The following is a 13,296-nucleotide window of genomic DNA, read 5'->3' as shown; positions in this document are numbered from 1 at the left end:
AATGTAAATACAGTGAGAATGCATTGATTTGCAAAACCAATATTCTAGTCACAATAAAAAAATAAATAAAATAAAAATAGAAACTATCTATATGGTACTTCCATTGAAATAACTGCATGGGCTCAGGAACAGTTCCAGAAATCATGGTCTGTGAACACAGTTCACCGTACCATTCACAAATGCAGGTTAAATCACCATCATGTAAAGAAGAGGCCACATGAAAAGAGTCCTTGGGACCAAAAAGGAGAGGGACCATTCAGCTTATTATCAGCACTCAAACATTTCTCATGGAATGGGGTTGCATAGGTGTCAATACAACTGACAACTTGCACATCTGGAAAGGCACCATTAATGCTAAAAGGTATATAGTGGTATTAGAGCAACACATGCTCCCATCCAGCCCTCACATTTTTAAGGAAGGCCTTGTATATTTCCGAAAATACTCAACTGCATTCTGCATTTATTAAAAAAAAAAAAAAAAAAAAAGCTTCATAGGAGACTCTTGGACAGCTCGAATCCCATATCCGACATGAATGGGACAACATTCCTCTCCAAAGGTTCAGCAACTGGTCGTCTCAGTTCCCAGATGTTTAGAAACCGTTATTAAAAAATAAATAAATAAATAAATGCTACATAGTGGTAAACATGTAGCAAACCTTTTTTGAGGGAACTTTTTCAATGTTGCTGAATAACATTTCTTAATGTTCTATTGCAAATAAAAAATTGGTATTGACTTAAATTTTACAAAGCATCCCAGCCTTTTGTAACTGCAGTTATCTTGCATAAAAAACAACCTCTATCCCTGTCCATTATGAATATCCTAATAAGCCAACTTCCTTTTTCATTGCTCACAAAACAGTGATAATATAATCAAGTCAGAATTCTAAACATTTTTGGCCATGTGGCCAGCTAGCACTGCTGCGGAGAATTTAAAGTGGTGGGACTAATTGTTTAGAAGGACAGTCCCCTCACGTTTCCGGTGGTGGGATGCAGCTGTGTGGGGAATGCTGTGGGAGCTGATGAGAGGCAGGATGTAAGAAGAAGGGTAATGAATACAGTAAGATTGTGACAGAACAGACTGCGAAGGCCCAAGAAGAGCATGCAGAGCATTAGAGGGACATAATATACTGTGTCCCCTTCGATACGGATAAGAAGTGGCACTGTACATGCAAACACACAGGATATTAAATAGCTGGACAAACATGCTTAAATACAAGGAAGCAGCTGCCCTGTTCCACTGTTGTTTTCCCCAGAGAGCTGCTGTTACACCACAGCTGAAATGTTTGGTAACTGCAAATGCACGTGGAATTTTCCATGTTTAATCAATACAAACCTCCCTAACTTGCGTTTCAGTTTACTATCAGGATGAGGTTCAATTCAAAGTTCACCTGGTTTTGCAACAGGTGGGTAAAAGATTGATGTGAAGGGTTTTCACAATCAGGAATAGTGACTTTCATAGACTTTAATATTTGCTCTGTTAAGGAGATAAAGGAGGAAAAAAAGAAAGAAAAAGAATATGCCCTCCTCTGCCCTTTGGTTCATATTAACTGAGCATGACCCAACAAAAGGAAAGTCAAAGCCACTGGAGTGTGGTGCTGTGTGTGATCATAGCAGGTTCCTGTTCTTTTGGTTGCCCTCCCCCTTTCTTAAAAGATTTATAGACTTTTTATGTGGAAACTAAAACTTATCAAAATATCAACTGGGATTAAGAGGAATATAGATTTGTAGCACTCACTCGAACCGTCCTGAAGTTGGCTGCATCATCCAGCCCACTGACTGCAGCCGAGTCCAGACTCAGGTAGTTGTACTTGCTGAAATCTCGATCCAGCTTGAGTTTCTCTGTGACACACAAACAATGAGGTTGCCATTTAATCGACTTTAGTTACACACCTGCACACCCAAGACTGGGAAATGCTGCCATATCCAATTACCATCTAAAGAAATATACTTGTTGGTTTAGATTTAGGAGGGAAAAAAACCTTCAGAATATACTTCCCACACTGTATGCACAAATCTAAATTACTGCTATGCACATTGTTCTTGAAGCTCAAATTGCAGACTCTAAGCCCCCCTTTATGAAGTAACAAAAAAATCTATTCCTCTTGTGGGTGCACGAGTCAGATTTCATCAGTGGCTGCATTAACTACAGCTAAACCCAACCCCTCTGAAGTGTGTGCTCTAGGGGTCGATGACCATTATATTGTTCGTCTGTGTTCAGGACATAAAACAATGCCTTCTGTCCACAGAAAAGTAAATAGATCGGGACAGGTTTCATTGCCAAGCTTTGTTCTGTGTAATGTTTGTCAGGCAGGAAGATTGAGTCATTAATGTATAAGCCATGTGTTCCTGCAGCTGTAGCTCGGCTGGAAGATGCTTTTACATAAGATTTTAACACAAGCGACAGAACAAAAGCGAGTCCAGATTAAACAAAATGTACAGCCATATCAAAACATTACAAGCCAGAGGATAGTCTTGCTAAAACGGATCCATTGCCTCCTGTAAACAGAGATTATTATAATCTGATGCTTAAAATTATCCCAGGCAAGTAGTGCCAAATATATCCCAATCACACTTTGTGGTCTAAGCTCTCGAGGGTCATTTTCAGCTGTCATATGAATGTTTCTTGATTTCCACAACTTACTGAGCGTGTCATCAGAGGCTCCAGACAAGAGCTGATAAAAGATGTGGAAGTTCCTCTCTCCTCTTGGCTGTTTCACAACACGTGATTTCTCCAGCAGATCTAAAATAAAACAAAAGGAAACAATGACACATGAACCCAAAATTCTTCAGGCAGAGTTGCTGTGGAGTCTCTCAGGGGTATCTTTGAGTAGTAAACATGAGGCTGACCCCACCTGCAGTATCAAGTCTGTATTTAAATCAAAACACACGGGAGTTCCTAGTCTAATGATGCATTTACGTTGCCAAAAAGAGCCAATGCTGGTAATCATCTGAGTTTAAATGCCACAGGAAGTGTTCATGGAAGGAACCACTCAACAATGTCAATCATCAGCCCTTTTTACTGGGCTGCTGACCAAGTGCAACAGTATCTGATTAAAAAGGGATCTCATCTGCTCAGCGCATAAGGCAGAAAATGATTTAATTAAAGACCAACTGCAGATCTGAAAGACATCACGGGCTTGGTCCTCCTCAATGCTAGTCTGGCTAAATATTAGAAATCATATTTTAGGAAACCTAACAGTTTAAATTACTCTACATTGCTTTGGAGAATGCCCACATGACCAACCATTGTAACCACGATCAAACTTCCAGCCACAGAAACAAAATGTTCCTCGACTTCCTTCTTAATATTTAGACTAAACTGACTCACCAGTTGGTGGGCGCTGAGAGGACAGAAGTACCATTTGAAGTGTACCCACAGATTCACTGTGGCTCCAGCCAATGTGATTCTGTGACACCCACTGGCCATGAATCACCTAAGTGGTACTTAGGAGCTAGCACATCAATAATACAACATCTATGTTAGAGGAGATGGCAGCAGCAATGTGGAACTGTGATCAAAGATGGAGGGAGTAAGATAAAAGAGCACTGAAATGCCACTTCTTAAATTTCAGGCCATCTTTCTTTTCCTCAACAATCTGTAGAGAGCTTTTGACACAATTCAGGCAGAAAACACAAGAGGGAGAGCTCCAGATTGAGCAAGGTTCAGTCATACAATGTAGCCATCTTGCATTTGCTTTTAAATGTTACAGTTTCCCACCTGAACAATATTTAACATATTTACATAATCTGTGGAGAATATCATACGATACCGTCTACCAAAAATGTTATACCATAACTATTAAAGCTATGAGGTAGTGCCTTGTCAAAAATTGTAAACTTCTGTCTTCTGTCAGGTGTGCGAAGGCTTTAGAGATGCACATGGAAAGAATAATGAGCTTAAAAGCAAAGGAAAATCAGTCCAGGTCTCCCCTGCAAAAGCATCCACATCCATATGTCTAGCCAGCCAGTCAGCTCAGACAACTTTGACTGAACAAGTCACATGTCTGAGGCTCTTCTTCACAGGCAGTCCCTTGTGTTGGACTGACTCAGGCGTGCAGACAGAGGTTCATTTATATCTCAGCCATCAGCTTTCGTCATTGTTCACAATATTTTGTCTGTGCCGGCTTCCCCGCCAGAGGTCACAGACACTGAGGCAAGCTCAAACCAAAACAGAAGGGAAAGAAGGAAAAAAAAGGTGTCGGGATAAAGTCTATAACGGAAATTCTCCAATTTGTTCAGTCTGATTTCGATCATGCAAAAAAGCTTTTCATGAAATGTGCAAAAGCAACGGTTCTGTTCATATTCCAAAGCCTTTCGAGGTACATATGTGTTATATTAAACATAGCCTGATTAGGTATCTTCCACCATGTATTCATAAAGGATACTAAATATATCCATTAATAAAAAGGCATTTTGACCAGTAGTGTTCAGTTTCAGAAGAGTTAGCTCTGACTACTTGTCATACGTGTGTGTGAACATAATTAAGTATTATTCTTAAAGTCTGTGGACACTTTCTAATAGACTTAACTTAGTATCTGGACAAAAGGACTACAAAGCAGTGCGGGTTGAAAGAAATAACTAGATAATCTCAAAATAGAGAAAAGATTGACAGAATGTGGCAGAATTTTCTCCAAACATTTATAACATTTCTTATCTCCCGATTTTGACGGCGTTTTCATTCCATTGCTACTCACAGTTGCTGATCACTCCTCCCAGTGGATCTCCTTTGAAGTCAAACTCAATGTCCATGTACTTTCCCTGAGGGTCAGAGTGCAAAAGTTAGACGTGAACTTGCATCAACGCTGCTTTTTATTCTTACATCAACTTTAAAAAGAGGCTTAAAAACAAACAGTTCATGAGTTCAGCTCACAGAGAGGATTTTCTGCACAAACCCTATCAAGTTACAACTATGGCACCAAAGTTCTTTTTGCAGGACTAACTCAAACAGTTTTAGTCTCCTTTGCTGAGAGAAAAAAAAAAAAAAAAGGAAGTTATAACATAGTTTTGTGTAATTTTTTTTCTTCCTTTCTCCTCCGATGTATTAATAGCAGACTGATTCCTCAGATCAGCACTACTGGTGAGCGGAATCCGGCCAAACTCAATAAGCCCTCTGCACTCAGCAGAATAAGGTGATGGCTCTATCCATGGTTTTCTGATAAAAAAAATGTTTGTGCCAAGGTCACCTAAATATAACCAGATCAACAGTTATAATCCATTATAATGCTCTCTGTTACAACTGCGTGTTCAAGTGCTGGCACGCGTTTGTACCCATCGATGTAGGTAGATGAATGAATATTGCGTATTAGGTAAAACTGGGACAGGAGAGGTTCATAGCAGGACTACCTGCAAGCTGGTACTTGCTGGAATAACCAGTTTAAATTGTAATTCAGGCAGAAGGGAAACAGTTCAGTTTTGTGGCATCAGGCAGGTGGGACCTAACATAGACAAGCATTTCTTTGAAGATATTGAGGCTAGGGTTAGCAAAAATTAATATGACCATAAGTATGTTGTGTTATCTGATGTGAGCTTGTCAGTTGCTGCTGGGCCAGGCCTTCCTGAAAATACTTGGGGGGGGGGGGGGGGTGAGAATGCCCTCCTGGGAAAACAAACAGCAAAAAGGAAAAAAAAAAAAACACATCCATCTCCTTTCATAACGCCACTGTCTGGAAGTAACTTGCAAGCAGACACTGAACCATCTTTAAGATGCCGTTTTTGTGATAAATATGAGCATTACATTCTCAGTACACCCAAGATTGTGACATTTTGAGGGATGAGAACATTAAAGGCATACATGTGTGAATAAGAAAAAAAGAAATCTGTGCAAATATAGTGAAAGTTTTCAAGTGCCAAAATTAGAAAAAAAAAATAGATTTTTTGTGGTTATATTCACATCAATTTAAGGCGATATTGTGCAACTGTTGAACAGCAGAGACTGTAAAAAGGCCTTTTCATGCACACTTTGACTGCAAAGAGCTTTCACTCAGACCATGCAAAATATGCAAGTTTAACATATCAAGCGCTGTGAGTAACTGAAGCTTTGTGTGGGCTCATATAATGTGCATTCAATAAATGTCTTCTAATTACATGGTAGAAGAAAGGTACTCGAACACACAAAGGTAGAAGGACACACACAGTGACAGGCCTTTATAAATACCGGTTTGTGCTTTCACTCCCCAATCCCCACTGAAAACAGGCATCTCTTCTAAAGGGCTTGTATCTATACATAAAACACTGTGAACAAACTAGTTTACATGTATATGGACACCTGGTGACCACTGCTTTAACCATCAAGCTGTAGCAAATGCTGCCTTCACTGTCATCTGCAACAGCTGTATTTGTGCCATGGAGTGATTTAAAAAGTGATGACACATCATCATGAACACTGATCCTGCTAAAGCAACAGCAGGCGCTATGAAAATACATGGTCATAAATCCCATAAATAATTATTTATCGAGAGCCAGAGTACTGCATGAAGTATATCACAATAAAGAAGTGGAAAATAAAATAAAGAGGCAAAGAAATATGGGAAAATCTGTGAGATAGTGCCCTCTTTTGAATGTGTGCAACAGTCGGCACATAAAGCTTAGCAGAGAAGCAATTGCCTCATCAAAATAACAAAAGCTCAAGTTCTGGATACTTACAAATCTTGAAGAGTTGTCATTTCGTACCGTCTTGGCATTTCCAAAAGCTAAATAAAAAAATTAAAATTAAAATTAAAAAACGTGATGTAAAAATATTACTACAAACATATCAGTGAATAAAGATGCTTGAAAAGTAAGGTTTATGATAATCAGGCTAAAAAGTTACAATCAACACATAAGAGCATGTTTGCAAATACTCCAAACCGTAGTAATGACCCCTGACAATGTGCCTCACTCCAGCCGGCTGTCAATCATAAAAAGCCTGAATGTCAAAGCCATTTGTGCTGATGAAGCCCCATAATTCTGCATGGATTAAGCAAAGCGCCAGGGCTTTTCAGGCTTAGGAAGGACTGAACCTGGATGGCACGGCACATTCAAGTCAAAGTGCTTCAATATGTGCCCCTGCTTATAAATAAACAAGGCAAAACGGGAAACACAGCTTTGCTTTTCTGGGGCACGTTGTAATTCATGCCTCAGCAAGCCTTTTAGAAGAGGATTTTCTGCAATGTTTTTCAATTGCTTCAAACCACATTTCAACATGGTAATGCTAATAATATGACACATATCATGACGCTACCGACATAACTGCCTGTAACAGCTGATTACTGCGTGTTTAAGTGTATGGAGATTGTGAATGTGCAGGCTGCTCTTCCGATACAATGACAACTGCAGGATGAAAAAACGAAGACATGAGGAGATGATGTAGATAAAGAGCTAAAGAGACAGAGCGAGAAGTGAAAAGAAACAGAGGGTGACAAAGAATGAAACTAATAAAGAAAGTGAAGCAGAGTGTCACAGAGCAATAATGACAGATTCATTGTTCTGCATGAGATTGGGTGCCACCAATTTGCTGCTTTTTCTTTTTTTCCTTTTGGGGCAACTAGATCGGGAGGGGCTAAACTCTTGCAGATGTGCAGGGTTTTCCACAGCAAGTCAGTCGTACAGCTTCATCATTCATGGGCATTTCCTGTCTACTACCCCCAATTAAAAAAAAACAGCCATTTCTGTGCAGGCACTGAGCTGCGGGGATGACTACGAGAGAGTGTGTAGTATACTGAGCAGTCAAAGAAATAAAGAGTGTGTTACACATTATTGTTACCTCTGCTACAGTAACAGTACTATAATGTGGGACGTGTGCATATTGGATAGCCAACAGTGATGAGGATTTGCAGAGATGACATCTAATTTTCTCTGTGTCGCGTACTTTAAATACTGAAAATCATCATATAATTCTGTCGAACATTATTAAGTACTGTATGAAAGTCTTGAGCCACCTCTCACTCATGTATAGAATGCCAGGAAAAAGGGAAACAGGTGAAGCTATTACGGTTAAACTACCGTTTACAAGGCAGAAACGGAGTTTGTAAAGCTCTAATGAGCCTGAAAGTCAAGAACTATAAAGTAGAAAACTAATTTATCTAAAAAGAGTTCAAGAACTGGACTAAAAAGTAGAGAAAAAGCAGTCAATGTCTGATGGAAAAACTTTCAAAAGACCTTTTGAAAACCTCAAGAACTATTTGGGGCCATTTTCAAAGGTTTCAAGGAAGTCTGGCTCCTGGGAAGTAAATTATAAAAGAAATGAGGGATGACGCAATACTTTTTCACAGGTCTGTGTTGTTTTTCATACCTTTAAATGCTTTTCGCAGCTGTACTTCAATTAAGAGCAGCCCGTTTACACAGATTTGTCTAAATGTGATGTTCAGAAGATCCGGCTCCCGAACCGAAACGTGGATCTAGTGTTTTCACTCACCCTCCAGCACTGGATTGGACTGCAGCAGCTGTTCCTTGACCTTATTCACCTCCTGGCCCTTCCCACACACCGCTGCCACATAAGACATCACCAGCTTACTGGCCTCTGGAACACACACAGAAGTATTAGATGACAGAGGAACAAGTGAAATACACCCACCCATTGCACCATTCCCCAGAAAAATTCCCATTATATCATCCCCCTTGACACCCATCAGGGAAAAAAGGGGGAGGCCCAATTTTAGAAGCCCACTTTGTGAAGTTCGATGTTGACCAGTATTTCATCATCATACCATCATTCAAACCACTGATTTCATTGGGAAGAAAGAAAAGCACAGGAAAAACTATCTGGATCTAGACATGAACAGCCCGTGTTTGAGCCAGCTTCAATCGCAATTGCTCCAAGAGTGAGTTATAAGTGAAGCGAACCAAAAGCAAGGATGACTGCTGGCATCAGGATCATCTCTGCTGATTGGTTTTTACAATTACAGTGACCCAGAACTGACGGTGTGCCTTATGTGCTAGGAGTGGATAGAAAATGAGCTCTGCAGAAGTTTTTGGTACAAGCTGCTGATGAGTTTGGGATACAAGCGGCACTGGACATGCTCTTACAAGGGGAAAAAAAAAAGAAGCTATGTCGAGATACAGAAATGGAGCGGATGCTTCACCAAGCAATGAGGAGCAGAGTTTATTCTGCATATTTTTTCTTTATCTCTCAGTGCAGCATAATAAACTTCTTCAGTCAAATCTCGTGGACAGCAAAGCTGTGTTACGGCTTCTGAACTGGACAAGGCATCTAAAATAATATTATGCTGGTCATAGCTCCTCGCTTTTACAGAATCCATAATCAAACAGAACATGAGAAAACCCTCATTCAAACTTAAATGTCAATGACCCATATCTGTTGGGTAGGTTTTGATGGCCTTGTTCCACTTAAAAAGCTTGAGGGTGGATGAGACTGAATCCAAATTCATCTCTTGGACTGGACCACAGCAACAGCTTCTTGGAGTTGGGGTTTTAATATACATGAGAGGCTGAGAGTCCAAAGGAAGGCTTGTGCATCACGCAAAATTCTCTAAAAGTCAGCTGTGCCCTCTATTGATTTGTTTGGGCCATTTTCTGCTGTTGCATCACAGTGCTTCAGAAATTCAAATGACTTCATACAGTGTGAAAAGTAGCTTTTGTTTAAAGCAAATTTGTGGCTTTCTGGCTCTTGCTGTTTGCTTCCAAAGTGCTGTAGGGGAAGTACTGTTGTAAAATCTGAGCTGCGGCCAGAGATCAAAAGTTCAAACTGTTAACAGCTTCACAACACAAAGACATCTTTGGTATGCAATGTAGAAATGCATCCTTATTCTCATTCATGTGATGATATGAATAATTTGGCACTTTCAATAAAGTGGTCATTAATGATCCTTTATAATCTCATTTAAAGAAAAATAAAAATACTGCAATTAAAGTGCTCAGTTAAGACAGAGCTTCATGCTGGGATGCAGTTATTGCTGATGTATTTACTTTGTCCATCCAGCCAAGCTTTTGTTAAAACCACATGATGAATTTTAATTGGAACCAAATGAACATAAATTCTGAGTCCTTCTCACACTCAAGACAAACATATGCAAATCTGGCATGGTGGATTAGATTTTGCCGACTCTGAAGTCAAAATCTCCACCAATACCACTGGCAGCGCTGCTGAAATTGCTTCTAGAAAAGATAAAATGCTTTAGAAAAAGTCAAATTTCAGTCAAAAGTCAAAGACAAAAAGCTGCAACCCCTGACAAACAATATGGAGTAACTATTCTTGGAAGATAGTCATTCAGAATTATTAGTTTTGTAGAAAAGAGATAAAAAAAAGTCAGACATGACACAAAACATCTTATTTGAAAGCTGAATTTTCTGGCTTTGTAAGATATACCCAAACCAAAAGAAAGTGTTAGGGTTAGAAATAAATAAAACAATAAAATAACAAATAAGTTGGGAATGTTTTGATTTTCATTTCTAAAAATAAACAAGTCTAAATATGCAAATGAACATGCTGCTGTTTGTGACTGATTGGCAGGAAACATGACTGCATACATGAGAACTGTCGGTGGAAACAATGGAAAGGATAATAAAACTCCTTCAAGAAGCTAATTTAACTCAGACTGTGTCAAAACATGTTGGTCCTTCCGAGTCAGCTGTGTCTAAGATTTGGAACAAGTACAAACAAAACGGAAAGATTGTAAAAGGGAAACCTACAGGGAGCCCAAGGAGGAAGTCCAAGCATCAGGGCAGATTCAAAGCAATATGCCAGAGAATAAGAAATGCACAACAAAGAAATCCAACACAAATACGTAGAAATAATAGACAATATTTGTGACCAAAATGTAAGAAACCGGCTGAAGGAAGTGGGGGTGGTGGATGCAGTAAAGCCAAAAAAAAATATCCCAAACATCTAGAACAGAAGAAAGCGAGGTGACAGTGGGGTTGATGTCAGGTAAGGGAATGCGCATGATGACAGTCATTACTTCTACAGTAAGTACGTACAGGTGGACACCTCCCAAAGATCATCATCGTTTTCCCTCCCTTTCCTTAGGAAAGACGTATACACTCTGAAATGGGCAGCAATGGTGTGGATCTCAGTCTGTTTGAAATCTTATGGTGGGTGAAAAGCCCATTTTGCTAAACTGATCTGTCAACTTCTAAGTGAGAGAGTTAGAACCTGATTGATAAAGAATATTGTTTTCCTTTAGTTAAGTCCATAACTCAAAAATCAAAGCCAGAGGAGGTGAACCAAAATACTAATTGTGTTATTCCTTTTTTATTCTAACAATATGAATGTTTGCGTTTGCACTGTGCAGGACGATATCTTATGAGTAGATTCAAAGTGCATTCCCACTGTGTGTGTGCTGCCAACTCAATACTGCCATCACCTGTGAATCAGCACCAGACCCGGTCAGGAAATACCATTCCCTGTAGGCATCTCTTAGGTATGTGCTTCAAAACATGGCCAGACTACAACAAAAACCCACAAAAATAAACAAGCCGGGGATGCAAACGCAGCTTCCACCAGCAGAAACTCATTTCTGGCTGGATACCAGCAAGTGAAGTTTAAGTTTTCCAACTGCCAATTATGGGTTCTATCCATTTGATTTTAAATGTACAAAAGTGTGAGTGAAACCATCTGTACAATATGCTGCTGCTCTATTTTGATATGTCTGCCTCTATGATTTCACAAGCACACCCGTTACAGGTCAGAGTTGTTATCATGTTTCATGTGCAAACATGACGATCTCTCACAGAACAAGCCTCAAACTTGTTATACTCCATCTGATCGGAGTCTGTAATGTGACTTTATACATAACAACCCTTATCTTTCAGTGTGGAATGGGTTTTGTCTACACTTTGAACAAAACATTGCAAAAAAGAACAAGGTACATATTTTACCCTCCAAGGATTCATAGATAATAGTTAAAAGACTTTTGAAAGACAGCTGTTCTCAGCATAAATGTTGAAAAAAAAAAAATCATAAAAAAAACCAGGATGTGTTCGCTGCATTAAGGATAAAGGTGTCTCAAGCAGATCCCAGGTATAAACATGTTTAACAGTTTAAGACTCTGCTCAGGTGATGCCCAAATCAGATCCTCAGGCAGGTAATTTCCAAGTTACTGAATCCAATTTGGGTGTTTAGACACACAGGTTGCTGCTGTCATGATGTAGGAATCAACAGCTATACAGTTACATTTAAGACTTTCCAATGGTACTTTATGTTCTCGTCATAGCCTTTTTCTGGTAGCAGAACTGACTTCACTGCAATCACTGTTGTGACACAAGGGACGTTCAGCAGTCCAATTTGAGCATCAAGACTGAGATAATGAGGAAATGAGATAAGGGTCGCATTTCACTCGACCCCCCTTCCCCGTCTGTCCATTAATTGCAAAAATATATCTGGATGTGAAGAAAGTCTGACAAAAAAAGCCAGACAGGTGTCAAAGCGACGGAAGAAAAGGAACCCTCACCGGTTTTCCCAGCTCCACTTTCTCCTGTGATAAGGATGCACTGGTCCTTGTCTTGGTCCCTCAGAGAGCGGTAGGCCTCATCTGCCAAAGCATAGCTGGAACACAAAATGGCACAAAGCATTAAAGTAAGCTTTCATGCTTTAATGGCACAGTTAAAATAACACATTTTCAATAATATTTGGGGGGAAATTTATGTTAACAGTGTAACATAGGTTCAGAGGAATAGTACACTTTTGCACCAGGCCAAGTGGCGTCTCCTCTAATGAAAAGCATGCAGCTTCATTGGAAATTGGGTTGAATCTACAAGACTTTCAAAAGACTGGAGCGACTTGCAGCTTTATTTAGTAACATTGGCTGGTTCATATTTGGGATTTGGCTTCAATACCTGACCATTTCCTGCTGCCTTTCTGAAATGTAACTACTCAACTAAATCTCCTAGTCTAACAAGACCCATTTAGGATTCGGCAGTGCACGTTAGCAGAGGCCTTGAAAGCTTTAGCATGTGGCCCAGATTCACAATATGTATGTTTGTCCCAGTACAAATAAATATCAAAATAACAGGAAAACCAAATACATACTTTGGGGTTCCTTTCTACTTTAATGGTACCCTTGTAGATTTCTGAAAAATGCAGTTAATCGGTGACAATGTAAATAACCCTAGGTGGAATGACTGAATGATTAAAGGAGAGAGCATCTTATAAAACCTATTGCCTATTGTCATACATTCCAGAGCACTTACACAATGGGAAAATGGGACTCATTATTGCAGTATCACGCCCACTCAATACCAGAACAATATTTCATTTGTTCTCTTTATGCAGACAATCCCTTATGATGATTTGAGAACAGGGTGTGGATGATGATAGGCCCACCTCACAATGACGACTTTTTATATTGTGTGGCATGATGG

The 13,296-nt window shown here is 39.6% G+C and overlaps 1 protein-coding gene across 3 annotated transcripts in view; it reads right to left on the bottom strand.

Annotated features, from left to right (window-relative positions):
• The window catches only part of myo1b (myosin IB), a 57,678-nt gene that overhangs the window by 19,000 nt on the left and 25,382 nt on the right, over positions 1-13,296 (bottom strand). For all 3 annotated transcript variants that reach the window (XM_072397328.1, XM_072397329.1, XM_072397330.1), the window contains exons 4-9: positions 12,387-12,481; positions 8,393-8,497; positions 6,643-6,689; positions 4,695-4,758; positions 2,642-2,740; positions 1,736-1,839 (exon numbers count right to left, since the gene is read on the bottom strand). In XM_072397328.1, coding sequence (XP_072253429.1) covers positions 1,736-1,839; positions 2,642-2,740; positions 4,695-4,758; positions 6,643-6,689; positions 8,393-8,497; positions 12,387-12,481 — 514 coding nt within the window. The remainder of the gene's footprint in view (positions 1-1,735; positions 1,840-2,641; positions 2,741-4,694; positions 4,759-6,642; positions 6,690-8,392; positions 8,498-12,386; positions 12,482-13,296) is intronic.

Source organism: Leuresthes tenuis, unplaced genomic scaffold (assembly GCF_036924035.1).
Source record: "Leuresthes tenuis unplaced genomic scaffold, fLeuTen1.0.hap1 SCAF_12, whole genome shotgun sequence".
In the NCBI taxonomy this organism is placed as follows: domain Eukaryota; kingdom Metazoa; phylum Chordata; class Actinopteri; order Atheriniformes; family Atherinopsidae; genus Leuresthes; species Leuresthes tenuis.
The sequence above is the reverse complement of the archived record's forward strand: the minus strand, read 5'-3'. Positions and strand labels throughout refer to the sequence as shown.